Below are 15,062 nucleotides of genomic sequence, written 5' to 3'. Positions count from 1 at the left end.
TGCAGAGCACACAGCATATATTCACTGGGGGGCTCTTCCAAAGCAATTGCTTATAAGTAAACAAACAGATAATTAAATAAAGCTTTTGGAGTACAACGTACAGGTCTGAAGAATTAGTTTTTTCCATCTGTAAAACAGCTGTGCCTCATAGCTGTATTTCTGAATTCCTTTAAGGCAATACGATTTTAACAAGCATTCACTTTCTATGGCAAACAGGCATTTTTTTTTAAACAAGCAGCCTAGCCAAAATTATGATGTTACTTAGATAGTCCACAGCATGATTTCTTAGCAAGTACGGCTGCAATTAATAAATTGTGTTGCAGCCACATTAGGCTGTTACCATCTTTGAAAATAGCTTCAAACACAGTTTACAAGCTCCAGTGTTGTCAGGGTCCCAGCTGATCAGAGTTAGAAATACCTGACATTTTAGAAATTGCTCATGATTCAAATATGACCATAGAAATTAGACTTAAGTGGAATTTAATGCCACTTCTTGCTTAACTAGAAACTTCTATTTTATTGTGAATTATATCTGGAGATAGCACTTTCCCAACTGATATACTGAGGGAAATGTCGCTTCATGCCAGTATTACCAGTTTTCCTCCATTTTTGTTTGCTTGTGTCAGCTCTATGCCCACTTTCCTAAGTGTTAATATGTAGAAATGTTTCCAAAAGGTTAGGGGAGGCTCAAAAGCAAGAACTATGCAAGTGTGCAAAGATCCACCTATCCAGCAGACTGACCGTGAAGTTAGTGACAAGCTTTCTCAGATGTACGTGACAAGAAAGGAAGACCACTATGGAATATTTGTGTAGTTATCTAACCTGCGTAAGCCTGACCGATTCCTTGGAGTGAATCTTTGGGTAAAGTGGAGCGTATGGTGTACGCGTGAAGTGATCCGTTCTCAGGATAATCTGCCTGGCTCCTGTAGGGAAAAACACAGAAAAAACTCTCTTTTGGTGCGTTTAAAGGGATATTGTCTTCCTCAGAAAGTGGTAATTAAGATAAATGGAGGAGTCATGGAAAGAAGGAAAAAGAGCTTCAGAGTTCTGCTTTGGTTCTTCGCACAGTAACTCTCACTTCAGGTAAAATTGTTACTCCTCACAAAGAATCCCATGGTATGATTGAATAGTTTGAGCCACAGCATGCACGGTATACCAGCGTGATTTAAGAATTGAATTCGTATCCAGGTAGCTGGGCATATGAAGGTATGTCATATACCATCATATACCATGAGAGGAGAAGCTCTGGGAGGCAATATCTGGTTGCGGTGAGAAATCAGCCATGGATGTAAGGTGACTGCTTGTGTATTGCCAAAGGGGGTTAACATAGGTTCCCAACCCACAAAGTCCTGGCATCGAAGTTACGGCTGCATCCCCAGGGCTGGAACACATTGCAAATCCCTGAGATGCAGATCCTTTGCCCGCTTCTCCCATGGTACATAGCTATAAACCAGTTTTTAAAAGTCCATAAATAGGTATAAAACATGCATTTTCCATAGAAGTAATGAGGGTAAAGAGGACTGTGATTATTATTATGGCCTATTGCAAATTATCTGTAGCTTAAATTTTTGCAATTTCTTATTACTGGTGCGTATGCTTTATATGAGCAGCTGTTTCGTATTTCTGAAGTAATCCTGTGCCATAAAAATATGTTTTTCCTTCTTAAAGAAACTGTTAACATGCCAGTTGTACCCCAACTGAAGGGACCTAGAGCAAATGTGTATGAACTGAAACTGCTTCAAGATAACCTGCCTTGGTTTAGGGGACAGTTAATGATAAATTTATTTTCATGACCTGTCTGCCAAGTATTTGTACACTAATTAGGTCCTATTTTGAGGGCAGAGCATGTGAGCTTGTAAGAAATCCCTTGTACAGGATGGGAAGGGCAAGGGGATTTTTGGCTCTAGTGAGTGCAAAACCCATCTGCTTTATGTAGCATCACCTAAATGTGTGCATTATTTCTAAGAAGCGTATGAATCCCTTGGCTCAGATGGAGGCACTTCTTAAATTGGCTCATGGGAGTAGCTGTAGCCAGCTAAGGTGCTCAGGAGTAGAGCGCTGGGGAAGAAACTCAACTGACTCAAAGCATAGTCATATTTTTTAAATTTATATAATGTCTTTCGCAATATAGTAGAAAATTACCTTTATGACTAGTGGCAGGACCTGTTGTATAAGTAATCCAGCCATGGCGCTGGTTGGTATCTCGCTTTTCACTTGAACCTCTCTGCGATGCAGGTCTTGGAGGAGTGAGTGCCTGGTGCAGTCTCTGCCTGGCTCCTTGGTAAGTCATTCAAGTCTATCTTTCTGTACAGTCACTTTCCAAACTGCTGAGCAAAAATAAGGAAATTTTTCATAGAGTGCTTTAAAAGAGAGCTGCTAATCAATTTTTCTTATTATTTTATGCCCTGTGATTTTTACACCACCCCCACCAGCTGGTTAATCATGCAAAAGCTGAACACTTCATTAGCCAGAACATGTTTGCCCATGGGCATTTCTGTAGTAAATTAGTTCTTTCTATTTATACAGGTAAGTCATGGCCAAAAGTCTTTAAGGTGCCAAAGGTAAGGGTTCGAATTAATTCTTCTTCTGAGTTTTCAAGAGAACTAGGTTTAACTTTGCACACTGTTGATTTGAAGTTACTTTTGAATTAAAGATAGTGTGGCTAAAGGAGCATTCTCAGGCTGTTCTGAAATACATTGCGTCTTTCTGGATCTCAAATTTGGCCTTTGTAGTACAGCCTGCCTTAAAACAAACAAACAAAAAAAAACCAAAACAAAAAAACCCCAACACATGCGTGCACCCACCCGTGTGTGTGTGTCTGTATATATATATACACACACAGCGTATCTACATCTACATGCAGCGACTCTGCTTGTTTGAGTGTGGCATATTGACCAGTGTTTTTCCTTTCTTACTCTATGCCTTTTAAACTATTAATTGAAAATATGTGGTTTGTAGATGCTTTTTTCCCTCAAATCAAATGGTGCCCTCTGAAAGCCTAGCTTAGCTCGACAATGAATTTAGCTTTCAGGCTTTGGCCATTGCAATATTGTTTGAATGCCACCATTTCCTGCAATCAATGTAATTTTATATCTACTTGGAATAGAAAGTCAAGATGGTGATTGCCTTAATTTAACTCAGTGTTGTATTCATTAAGGAGCTGATCCCGAATTCCTTTCAGATCAAAGTCTGTCTTGATTTCAGTGGAACCTTTCGGCGCACAAGGTGTGCCGTAGCCTTCTAAAATGTTGTCATTGTGACTAGTGAATAAAAACTAAATGTGTTGCTAAATTTAGGCTGTTGCTCATGTCAGCTTCCTTTTCTAAATGACGGTAAGTGCATTCCATAAATAGTATGCCTCTTATGTTGTCATATCTCTTTGGCTTGCTTTGCAGTATTTTACAGGATATTTGCAAATGAATTTTGTGTTCAGTAGGCAGGGGATGAAAATAACACTACTCATTGGGACTCCATTAACCCGCAGCTAATGAGGAACCATTTCAAGGGCTGGATGAGTGTAATTCAGATTAGCCTGCATGCCAGGCTGCTCTGCTCCCGCTCAGGCTCGCGCCGTGCCATGCTCTCGCCGCGGTCTGGAGGGACAGAGCCCGGTGCGGCACAGCTGGCACTCTGGCACGGACTTTTGTCGGTTAAGTTTTCTGTGCTTCAGTTCCCCTTTTGGAAGGTAGGAGCGAAGAGCGAGCGAGTGAGTGTGTGTGTGTGTGTGTGCGCGCACGCGTGTAGATAGGTAACAGTGATCTTGACCTCCATAGTCAAGTGTTTTGAGATGTAATGAAATACTCTACAAACACTATACTTGTGCTCGCTGGTTGATAGCATTGTTACTTGCAGAAAAGGGTACTACACGATGACAGTAAAGGTGGTCCAGACTGGCCCTTAATTAATTTTATTTTCAAAATCTATATTAGTGACTGTCATGAGGGCACCTGGGCACTTTACATCAATAAAATAATCAATTTAAAAAATGTGTGGACCAGAACTCTGTGTTCACTAACAAAACTCCTGTTCCCTGTTACGAGTAAAGGTCAGTCCAAGGCTGGCCAAGCGAGCAGGACTCGCATTTCTGCGCCTCGGCGCTTGCCAGACGCGGCTCTGGCGGAACACCACTGGCAGCAGCTTCCAGATGCCCGCGGTCTCTGCAGAGAACGTCTTGCTGCTGGCCAGTGACTTGTTAACCCCCCGCAAGTCTCAAACTGGTTTCAGGACCGATGGTTATGGTGGAGAAAGACTAATTCGGAGGCCAGTCCCAATTAAAAACGTGACTTTGCCAGTTGTGAGCAGCCCGCTGAAGTGCAGGAAACGAGGACTCACTGGAGCTGTGCTGCTGGAGCAGAGAGAGAGAGAGAGAGAGACCTCCTTCTGAAGACCAGGCTAGAGGTCTCTTAACTGAAGAAACTTTATTGATGATAAATGTTACATTATGCAAGCTTAGCAAATTCTCTAGGAATATAATGCTTCCCAGTTTTTTCTTAACATGTGTTAATATTTTATGATACCTGTGCATTAAGGGCCAGTTCCTACAATGTTTAAGTGAGTTTGGCCTGCTAAATTGCCTTTATGGACTTTTAAAAAAACACTACTGGTCACTACAGATTAGCTAAATTCCCAATCTCGCTTAACATGCTGATGATACAAAATCAGCTTGTTTCTGTTTTTCATGCATTAAGTGAGCGTGTGTAATTAAATTGAATGTTGTTACAAAGCTGCATTTTATTTATTTGTATTAGTACATTTGGGGCAGTAATCCCACTTCAATATGTATCTAATTGTGCAAACAGCACTGAAACTAAGAGTTCCTGGACACCGATGTAATTTTTTTAAATGAGAAATGATAAAATATTTTGATGTCTTGAAATCCAATCGAACTCAAGCTGAGCTTAAAAATGCAAGATCTGATTCAGGAGAATTCAGTCCCATCTGGCTGGTGGGTAGCAGGTGTGCGGTGTGTGTGTGTAAGGGAGGGAGGTGATTGCAGGGAGTGAAACATTTCTCTTTTCCTGTAAAGCTTTATTCCAGTTTAATGCTGTGGTCTGAGGCTCTCTGCAGTTTAAGTTCTTGCGTAATTACCAACATCTATTGTTGGTCTCCATTTCTAGACAACACAATGGTGATAGTGAATGGCAGAAGCAAGTAAGTGTACAGCATTATGGAGAAATATGGTTTCTAATTCTTAAAGTTTTGATTTATTTTCTGATTACACCCAAGAGAGTGGGTTTTTACAAATTGATACATACATGATCCTTGAAGACCGAATGAGAAAGGTTTCATTGCGGCCTTCGGTATCAAGGTCTTTTTGAGAGTTGTGGCATGTTCCCACAGCAACATGGAGAAGGTTTGTTTTATCTATTTACTTTTATAAAAGCAAAAAAAATGTATTATGCAATTTCTATTTTCAGCAGATAATAGACACATTCTACATTTTTTTATTACTACGATTATAATGAAGTTTTTATTATAATGAAGGAGGTTTTTTTAATCTTTAAAAGTATTTTAACAATCTATTGGATACTTCAAGCAACTCTACTGGTCCCACTTTATACCTTCTAACCTTCAGAAACTTGACACAGCCATTCTCGTTTTCCTCTTTCTCCTTCCCTTTCTTCATCTTTTGATCAGATACTGCCAGTTACCCTCTGCCTCTGCCTGGGAGCTTTTTACTTAGGAGGTTTAAGAACCTGCTTTTCTTGGCTTCTGGCATTAGCCAGCAAGTCAGTTCCCTTTTACACTCATATCAACTCTCCCTCTTCCAACTTCTAAATATTTCCTGTTCCTTTTATTTGCCTTCACTGCTATATAACTTTGTGCTGGAAAGTCTTTCGGCACATGTGGTTTTTATAGGAGTTGGCACGCAAAGCACTACTTACTTAACAAAGTAAGTGAGCAAACAGTCATACTTCTTTTCTAGTCTTTAACTTCACGCTACTACAGTAGATGTCACTTTGCCACTGTATTTCACAGGGTTTTTTCATGGTGAACTGACTTAATTTCTAATGTAGAGTGGAGCTGGTGCTGTGTTGCCAAAGGAGGTCCATCTGGTTTGATAGACAAAATGATAAGCATTTCTCTGGACATCCCTGTAAAGATCTCCCTTTTATTAGTTTGTTTTATGAAGTTAAATGGAAGAGGTCACCCCCTTTGACAGAGCAAATTCTTTTTTTCTAGCAGTAGGGCTTTGCATGAAAACATTTTTTATTAAGCAAGTCATCCATACTGCACCGTAGGCTGTTTGAGTGTAACAGTATGTTACAGTCTGCAAAGTTAATGCAGTTAATATTCAACTGAACTTTTGGGGGGTTGCTAATCCCTTAGGCGGGCTTAGCAGAAAGGGCAAACGTATTTATAGCACTTTGAATCAGACTGCAGTGAACAAGTAAGAGTATGTGTTATACCATGCAAATGTTATACAATTTCAGGAAAGCTCAGTGCATAATCATCTTTTAATAGTACTTAAGTTGGTGAAATATCTCCTCTGTAAGCAGCAGAATTGTTGGTTCAGTGGACACCAGGTCTGTTAAAATGAGACTCTGTGAAAGGTCTTGAGATTCCTGTTCTGGTGATAAATTCTGTAAGTTCTGAACAGATTTATGGGCTGTTTAATTAGGAGCTAACTGTATTCTTTAAGCCCTGTCATTTGTATTATTCCCTAATAGGATTTCATTGGACTTTGTCACATATCTGACTATGACTGAGTGTGTGCAGGGTTGTCAATAGCCTATTCCATATAGACGCGGTCTCTTACTATCTTTGTAGAAGTAAAACGTGGAAGTGGGGTGGAAGTGTGACGCTGGGTAGAGTCTGCTTTGGTTAGAGCCGTGGGCGCGCTGAGCAAAAGAAACAAGGGTTAAGTCACGAGTTGCGGGAAGTTCATAGAGAAGCTGAAGTGCTCAGACTGAGAAAGTCCAACAAGGAGGGTCACGTTTCTGTGAGACAGAAACTCTCCATGTTTATGTCACGGACAAAACTTGCATTGAGTGTAAGGTTATATGGAAAAGCACATGAAGGCCCTGTAATGCTACCAACCCATCAGGAGCCAGAGAAGAAGAAATTATGATCTTGGATTTTCCACAGAATTTGATTGTGTGGAGTTTTTAGTCTAACAAATAAGAGGTCCATCAACTGGTAGCCAACAAAAAGTCGTTCATATATTTTTTTATTTATTTTGAGAGAGAAATTAATACAATTGCTTACAGCTGTAGTCTGTATGGTAGATTTTTAAGGTGAACTTCTAGTGCCATACAAACACAGAATACAGGCCTGGCAAAGTGGCCATTCTATTCTAATTACGATTTTTTATATATTTTACATTTTGGCTATTTCTTCCATTTTTTTCTAGATATTAAATATTGGAATAAGTGACTTCAGTATGGAACTTGACCTTAAAGGGTGCTCGGGTGCCTGGATTTATGCATGTACTCAAGTAATTTATTGATTTGCCACCTTACCTGCACCCTCTTCCTTCCTTTTCCTTTTGCTCTTTGTGAACTACATTGTAGGACATTTTTTCCTGAAGGACTATGAACGGCCAAAGTAATTGATGTGTCAGAGTTGTTAGGAAAACTGGAAACGTGTTGATAAAGATTTTCAAATTTTCTATTTATTATATTTTCAGTTAAAAAGAAAATGACTGAATACCAGAGTAAGTTAAAATTTTAACTATCGGAGTTGTTTATATCTGAAGTACCAGAAAATAACTAGCTTATTATATGCAAAATTTCAAATTCCAGAATTAGCTGGATATTAGCTCAAAGGTCAAAAGCCTTTCCCGAGGAAGGAAGGAAATTAGAAGGGAATTTGGGCTAATCAGGTTAAGACCCAGTAGGTCTGTAACGGGTGCACAGGGATGATGTGGCTGACACTGATGTGGGTTCCTTTGGTTCCTCATCCTGAATGTCCCCAGCTCGTCATTGGATGAACTTCCATGCAAATCCTAAGCAAGGTTCAGCCTTATGCCTTGACATCTATAATGAGACTCCATAACATTTCTGTCATTTTGTTAAACAGTAAATACATACATCCATAGTAAATGCCTAACTTCACAGAGTATGCTGGTGAAGGTGTGCTGGGTTTTAGCTACACATCCTGCAGCCATCCTGGAGCATAGAAATAAATTAAACCATCCACAATTTTATTGGGAAAACAAAGAGTTAACCCTCTGGTGGTGTTAACTGTGAGAAAAGGGGTGGGTGTGTGTGTGTGTGTGTTACTGTGCTGTACTCTATACATTTATGAGCTCTTTTTATAGTAGCATTCCCAGCAGCATTCCCAGGAGCAGTCCAGGTCCAATCAGGACTGGTATGCCATTGTGCGAGGTGTTGTTCTAATTCATGTGTAAATGTGGAGTGGTTGCTGCCCTGAGGATATTACAGTGAAATTACAAACAGGATAAAAAATAGTAGGAGGTGTGGAGGAGAAGGAGGGCAGCTGCAGCGAGGTGCGCTTGTCTTGTCAGGGTTGTGGTACGTACAGTCTGATACCAAATGATGGGCATTTCATTTATGTATAAGTCTGCTGCCTTCAAAACAACTAGCCATATTGCCTTTCGTTTGTATCTTAGTTATTTAAACAGAAATGTGGAAAGTACGAAATGAATCGCTCCTGAGATCCTTCTAGCCTCCTGTTCTGTCTCTAGCAATGACCGACCCCAGGCGCCTCAAGGAAAGTTGTAAGAGCCTCACAATGGGCAGACATGGGATAATCTTCTCTCTACATGTTCTCATCCTAATCTTTCATTATTAGGGATTAATTTAAGCTTTGAAGCATGAGGTTTAAAAAAAAATATATTTGTTGTTCCCCCTCCTCCACCGTCAACCTTGTTTAAAGTATGAAATATCCTCCCAAGCCTGTGATCTGAGCTGTTCTCAGGGTAATCCTACCTGCTCCTTGGTGTGCTGACCAAATTTGCAGCTTGGGAACTACCGTGGTGGTTTTCCTTCCTCTGATGCCAGAAGGCACCAGTAGATCCTTTCCTGCAGGGAGGTGGGCGAAGGCAGAAGCGTGTTGAGCTGTTACGGCCTGGGTGTTCCCATGTCGCCGTATGTCAAAGCTGCGGTGCTGCGGCTGGATCTCGCCCCTTTCTTTTAATATTTTAGTGGCTAATTTGCAGTAAAGCACAATAGGAAATAACCATAAATAAATCTGGGAACCTATGTATTAATTTCTTTCCCTAGCTGTGTACATATGAGCAGCTTGCCATTTGCATATGTGAATCTTGTCATAACAATTTCAGGAAGTGATTTGTTAATAATCAAGTTCTCAGAACAGCTCTAAATCAGTAATTGATGTAGGTCTGGATAAAGCAAGCCTTCCGCCTGCCTATTTTGTGGAGCATTTTTGGCAAGTTTCAAGCTAGCGTGAAAACTAGCCATCAGAATAAAATTTAGGACAGCTGGGATGCTTTGCAGTGAAGACTTTTGGCTCCACAGTTCAAATAATCACAATAGCAGCTCAATTTAGCCTTTGGCTGGAAAGGTTTGGCAGGGCACAATGAAAAATAATTATTTCATGGCCTGCTTATTTGTCCCTTAACAAATAAACTCTCTGACCTATGCAGGCTTATGTAAATATGCTGCCGTATGTGGGGTTGTAGAACACTGTCATGTCCCCATTTGGAAATATGTTTTATTTCACCCTCATGTTACAAACTTTTTTTTAGAGCTCCGTTTGGGAAGCAAAGAAAGGCATAGGAGGTATTGGATGCTGAAGCCCAGACAGCCAGGCACAGAGTCTAAAAAGCCATCTAACAGTCTTCTTTCTGAAAACACATCCATTAGTATGCAGTGTTTTCACTGCTATAATAATAAGAGCAATCATGATACGAACAAGTCCGTCTCTTCACAGCCTTCCCACGCGGGATGGAGAATGACAGCTCCTAAAGCATTTGGATATTTGCCTGAATGTATGCTGCTTAGCTAACCACGGTTCAACTTGCTCTCCATCTTATGGCTTCCTGGATATCCTTCTCAATTGTTTCAGTGACAGCTTAAAATGTGAGACTTGGAGGGGGGAGATAAAAGCTTAGCAAAAGGCTTTTTGTGTGTGTATTTAAGGGGAAGTTTTATTATACTTGATGACGGGGAGACGTGCTGCACTATTTTCTGTTCCTACGATTTTAGTATTTGCACTTTCTGTTGTACTGGCAGCAGCCAATCCGTAACGTTGTCTTTCTGTTTCCCACTCCGGAGGGGGAAAATACACAGAAGAATACGGATTGATGGTTTTGTCTTCTGACACCACCATTTTGGTTCTCAAACAGTAAAAGAAAGCCTTTTTCCCAATGATCTGAAAGATCTCTCTAGAACATCTGCCTTTACACACTCATGCACATACGCACGCACACGTGCACGCACACATGCACAGGCTTTCGCTAAGGTGGCTATGATCTGTTTTTAATAGTGGCACTTCTTCTCAAAGTGTCATTTAAAAAAACATCAGCAGTCATGTCATGCATTGGGATGAATTTCTAAATGTAAATGAGATTCTCTCAGTAATTTATTTACATTTGTTTTCAGCACAACAAATGAGACATCACGTAGCTTCATAATTTCCCATGACCGAGTCACCAGCATGAGGTGTGTAATTTACCCTGATTTAAGATGCTTATCTAGAGGTTCTTGCAACAATACCTGGTGGGCTTTTTTTATACTACTTTTTGCTGGCTTTTAACCCATCTACTTCACCTCCTTCTCTGTTTTTCAGTTGAAAAAGAAGTATAAATGTGTCTGCTTCTTGAGGCCTTTTTTCAGTAGAGCTGAAAGGGATGGCTTTGTTGCCTTGTTTTGTATACTATTTTCCCTGCCATTTTCCTTCTCATTTGGTAAAAATCATAGGAGGCTTCCAGAACATATCTTGATTTACAATCTGATGATGCAGGGAGGAAATGCTGATTGTGGACATTTCTGATGGAAAAATGTTCGTCCAGATATGAAGCATGAATGGGAAGCATCCTGCAGTCGTTGGGTCTCCCCTTTTTTCAGCTGAAATACTTAATCTTAGGCCTGGTCTTGGCTCTGCTACTGACTTCGAGTTTCTGATCTGCCTGTGGCTGAAGTGGTACTTACATCGAGAGGGGATGTGAATGCCAGTTTTCAAATAATGTGGACACAGTCATGTACTACAAAACTCATTTATTTTAAGTCCGTAGTTGGAACATTTAGATGTCTAACTACTTGCCTGAGTATTTCAGCTAGGTAGATGATTAAAGGTGCAATGTACCATGCATACAATTTTGTACCTCTTATCTTGCAGTCTCAGTTAAGGCTTGACTAAAAATCAGGGCAATAGCTTTTGCTATTTTACAGGGTAACAACACAGAAGAACTGTGAGAATTGATGAAAGTTACTGGTAGTTCAGCAGCACTACAAAATGCTATGTTATATAATTATGCTGTGGCAGTAGTTTGGGATGTTATTGTGCAAAAATGCTGTACATCTTTATGGAGGTCTGCAGGGTTAACCGTATGTGGGTGTTCTTTTCCCCACTGAGAGAAAGCATGACATTTCTGTGTGTTCATTCCCAAAGCAAAATTCAATGTCTTCCTTTAAACTGCATAAGCAGATTCCAAAAAGAATAGATTTGGACTGGTTTTTAATGTCCCTTGTACATACTAGGACCCAGTTCAGATTTAAGTTTTGGCCTGCTGGCCATTTCCTTAACCTTGCATGGGTCTAGCACCAAATTATGCTGATGGCCTGTCTATCACCAAATTATTTACAGAACTGCAGTTAAATTATAGAAATCTTCCAGACAAGCAGTGCTCTGGGCAAATTATTTCATCAAAGTTATTTTCCATGGTATACTTAAGCAAAAGCTTACAGGAACAACATGAATCTTTTTTTTGGTATGTGATTACGCATATGTGGTAATCTTTTTAGAAATAGCTAGCCTTCTACCTGGGAAAACAGAAGGAAACCATGGTATGAAAATTAGTGATCTCTGAGTTTTCCTCAATTTGAAGCAAAAGTTTTATGTTATGGAAGTGCAGGAGTCAGGCCAGCAGTAGGATGGCCATTTCTGCACAGTCAGCTCGTTCAAGGTCTTGGGACTTTTTTTTTCCCGTAGACTTATAACTGCACACCTCTGTGCACTTGTAAAACCAGATTCCTCCCAAGCACATCAGCTGGCTTTACTCGTCCTTTGTCACATCCAGGCCCAGTGGTCACTGTCCACTTTCACAGGGAAGTACATTTGCGTATCTGAAGGCAGCATAGGCTTTTGCTGCCTTACACCAACCTAGCAAGATCTGAGCTGCTCTATGATTATGAAATGTACAACGAGAATATAAATCCTAAAAAACAGACCTAACTCCCTATTATAATTGGCATCCTTTCAAACTCTGTTCCAGAGTTTAGAAATATAGTCAGGGTAGAACATCTATATTTGGGTTTATATGTAATGGTCATACCTACTGGTTCACTTGGAAAAACGTTGGCATAGATCACTATTTAAGGACTCTGGATGCAGTGTTTATGTTTAGCTCAGTGGTTTTTATCCCTGCATATTTTCTTTTAGTATTCCATTTTAACATGTTTGCACTGTGAGACAAGAATGCCTTCCCAGCCTTTGCATGGTTGTGCGCTTTTTGTTTAATGAATATAGAAATTCAGGTTTTAAACTGACTCCCATGCATAAATTCTGCTGGGAAAACAGGTACTTAAAATCTGTGTTTTCCAGACCTCTCTTCGCCCATATCTTTAGGGTAAAACTCAGCCACGTGTAGCTGGCAGACTTGAATGGGACCTCTGCACTCAGGGCCCAGATGTTGAAAACCTTACACGTGTGAGGAAAGACCTTACCCGTGTGAGGAAGGACAGCAGGCTCAGAAACGCGTGAGAGCTAAAGGTCTTTGCAAAATGAACGTCCAATTTAACCTAGTTTCCATCCGGCGTTGGGCTGTGTTTGTTGTTATGTGAGGACTCCGCAGACCTGGGGAACCCACTCTGCAGCTCAGCTGGGTGGACGCAATCCCGGCACGTGAGAGGTGGGACTGCAATAGCTGGAGTTTCATTACGTTGTTTGAGGATTTTTTTTTTTTTATTGGCAGGATGCGAATGTATGTGAAAGTTGGATCTCCTTTACTCATGATCCTTAGCAGATGCAAGTCTGATTAAAAGCCCTTAATTTAGAAATGCTCTTAAAGACAGGAAGATACTTAAAGCTGGCTTTGTCAACAAAATGGAGGAGCTATGCTCTCGGGGCCCATTAGCAGTGGTGCCAAGATGGCCGCCGCTGCACAAATACTGGGAATTAAGTTTCTAAAAAACCCAAGAAGCTTCAAATTGTATATCTCACAAGTTCTTTACTCCCCCAGTTGTAATCCATATCTCACTTATTGCTAGAGTCAACAGTCTAATAGTAACAAAAAATACAACCTTTCATCATCTATTGATTTTCAGTCTTTAAAAACTGACAATAAGCTATTTTTTGTCCAATTTCTCAATAAATAGGAACATTTATTGGTTTTTCAGTTTTATTGTATTACATTAGAATATATTTTACTGCATATAGTTGGTAATGTAGCATCAGGAGACATGTTTACGTTCAGCAAGTAACTTTTGAAACTGCATAGCTCAACTGAGCTATGTAAACAAATTTGTAATACTAGTTTAATTTAGATTACAATGCAGAATACTCAGGCTTGAGCTCATTTTTCTATTTGTTCCATTATGATCCTCTAACTAATGGAGGAGAATTGCCATAAAAAATAATTACAGTAGAACATCAGTAAAGGTGAACATCTACTTTCTTCCCTATCTGAGGGAGAGGGAGGAATTTTGTAGTTAAGTAAGCATCACAGTATCTGGGTTTACTTCCTAGAAATCCACCACAGACAATGTTGTACAGGTTGGGCAAGTCATAAACTCTGTCTGTGTGATACTGTGTGTCAAACGATGTGGCATGAACATCTTCTTTCTCAGTGACCTCTGTTACCTTCTCTCTCCTTTTAAAAAGGAGAGAAACTGGAATATGATTTAGCCGTGGTAGACCTTGGGATGTGGATCCTGAGTGACCTCCCCACCACCACCTACCTTCAGGTGGAAGATTACCTGATGGGTTTTTTCCTTTTCAGAACCTGTCAGGAGACGCTGAAGATCAACAGTTGCCTCTTGCTTGCTCTTGTGATGAGAAATGGCAATTTGGTGATATTTTTATCCCTGCTGTAGAAGCAGTTTAAGCATTTTTTTTTTTTTTTAAATTAAGAAGCAGTTAATTTTTCTTCTGGTGACATTCAGCCCCCACAGCCGAAGACAGTAAGGTCTCAGTTGTTTCCATCCTACCACCTTTCCATCCTACAACCTGAGGTGGAGGTGCCACTGCTGCGGTGGGGATGTACAAAACAACCTCTGCTTTAAACCAGCTGTGCCACTGCGCCTCCAGTACTGGCCTTTGCAGACGCAAGGGGTTCTTCTGCTTTGAGGCTATCAGAGTGATCATCCTGGCAGGCTTCTCAGATGAAAAATTTCACCTAGGTCATGAACCATTTTCCTGTACACTATGAACACAGAGACAGTTCTGGCTTATGTTTCATAACCATGGCGCAGTAAGCAGAGAGAGAACCATTTGGGCAAAAGGCTTCATTTTTGGTGAATTGGGTGTGATTCTGCAAGGCATGGGCTCTTGCTCATAAGCTGCTGTGGATCTTGCTGTCATCTGTGCCTCACAGGATCTGACGCACAAGGAATTAATAGATATCCGATGACCAAAGCCATTTATATTTCTCTTTATACGCAGAAGTGAAGTGGAGCATGTAAAATTGGAAAGCAGAACCAAACCTGAAATTCTCTAACTTTGACTAGTGTGTGCTATGTTATTTTCCCATGATCTTTAATTATATTCTGTTCTGGAGGGGGGAGAGGGGGAATGCTAATCTGGTGCACCAACTGGGGGAAAAACAAACTGTTTTACAGCGGGAGTCTAGATGACAGCACACAGCAAATGCAAAATTTGACATTCATATGAAAGTGAGCTAAGCAAGACCAATAGAAGAGAGCCAAAATGACTGCAGCAAGAGGAATACAAGTGGTTTAAGGAAATCACGGTTTCTC

At 40.4% G+C, this 15,062-nt stretch overlaps 1 protein-coding gene across 9 annotated transcripts in view; it reads left to right on the top strand.

The window, feature by feature from the left end:
• The window catches only part of ESRRG (estrogen related receptor gamma), a 389,483-nt gene that overhangs the window by 31,771 nt on the left and 342,650 nt on the right, over window positions 1–15,062 (top strand). For 3 of the 9 annotated variants that reach the window (XM_075147087.1, XM_075147086.1, XM_075147091.1), the window contains exon 2: window positions 2,236–2,281. The exons of 4 other annotated variants lie outside the window; for them this stretch is intronic. Coding sequence is in view for 1 of the 5 variants with exons in the window: in XM_075147091.1 (XP_075003192.1) it covers window positions 2,236–2,281 (46 nt within the window). In the remaining 4 variants the exon portion in view is untranslated. Of the gene's footprint in view, window positions 1–2,235; window positions 2,282–2,526; window positions 2,562–15,062 lie in introns of all 9 variants that reach the window. 2 more of the 9 variants (XM_075147085.1, XM_075147088.1) reach the window with 1 other exon arrangement.

This window comes from Calonectris borealis, chromosome 3, assembly GCF_964195595.1.
Source record: "Calonectris borealis chromosome 3, bCalBor7.hap1.2, whole genome shotgun sequence".
In the NCBI taxonomy this organism is placed as follows: domain Eukaryota; kingdom Metazoa; phylum Chordata; class Aves; order Procellariiformes; family Procellariidae; genus Calonectris; species Calonectris borealis.
This window is presented reverse-complemented; position numbering and strand designations above follow the sequence as displayed.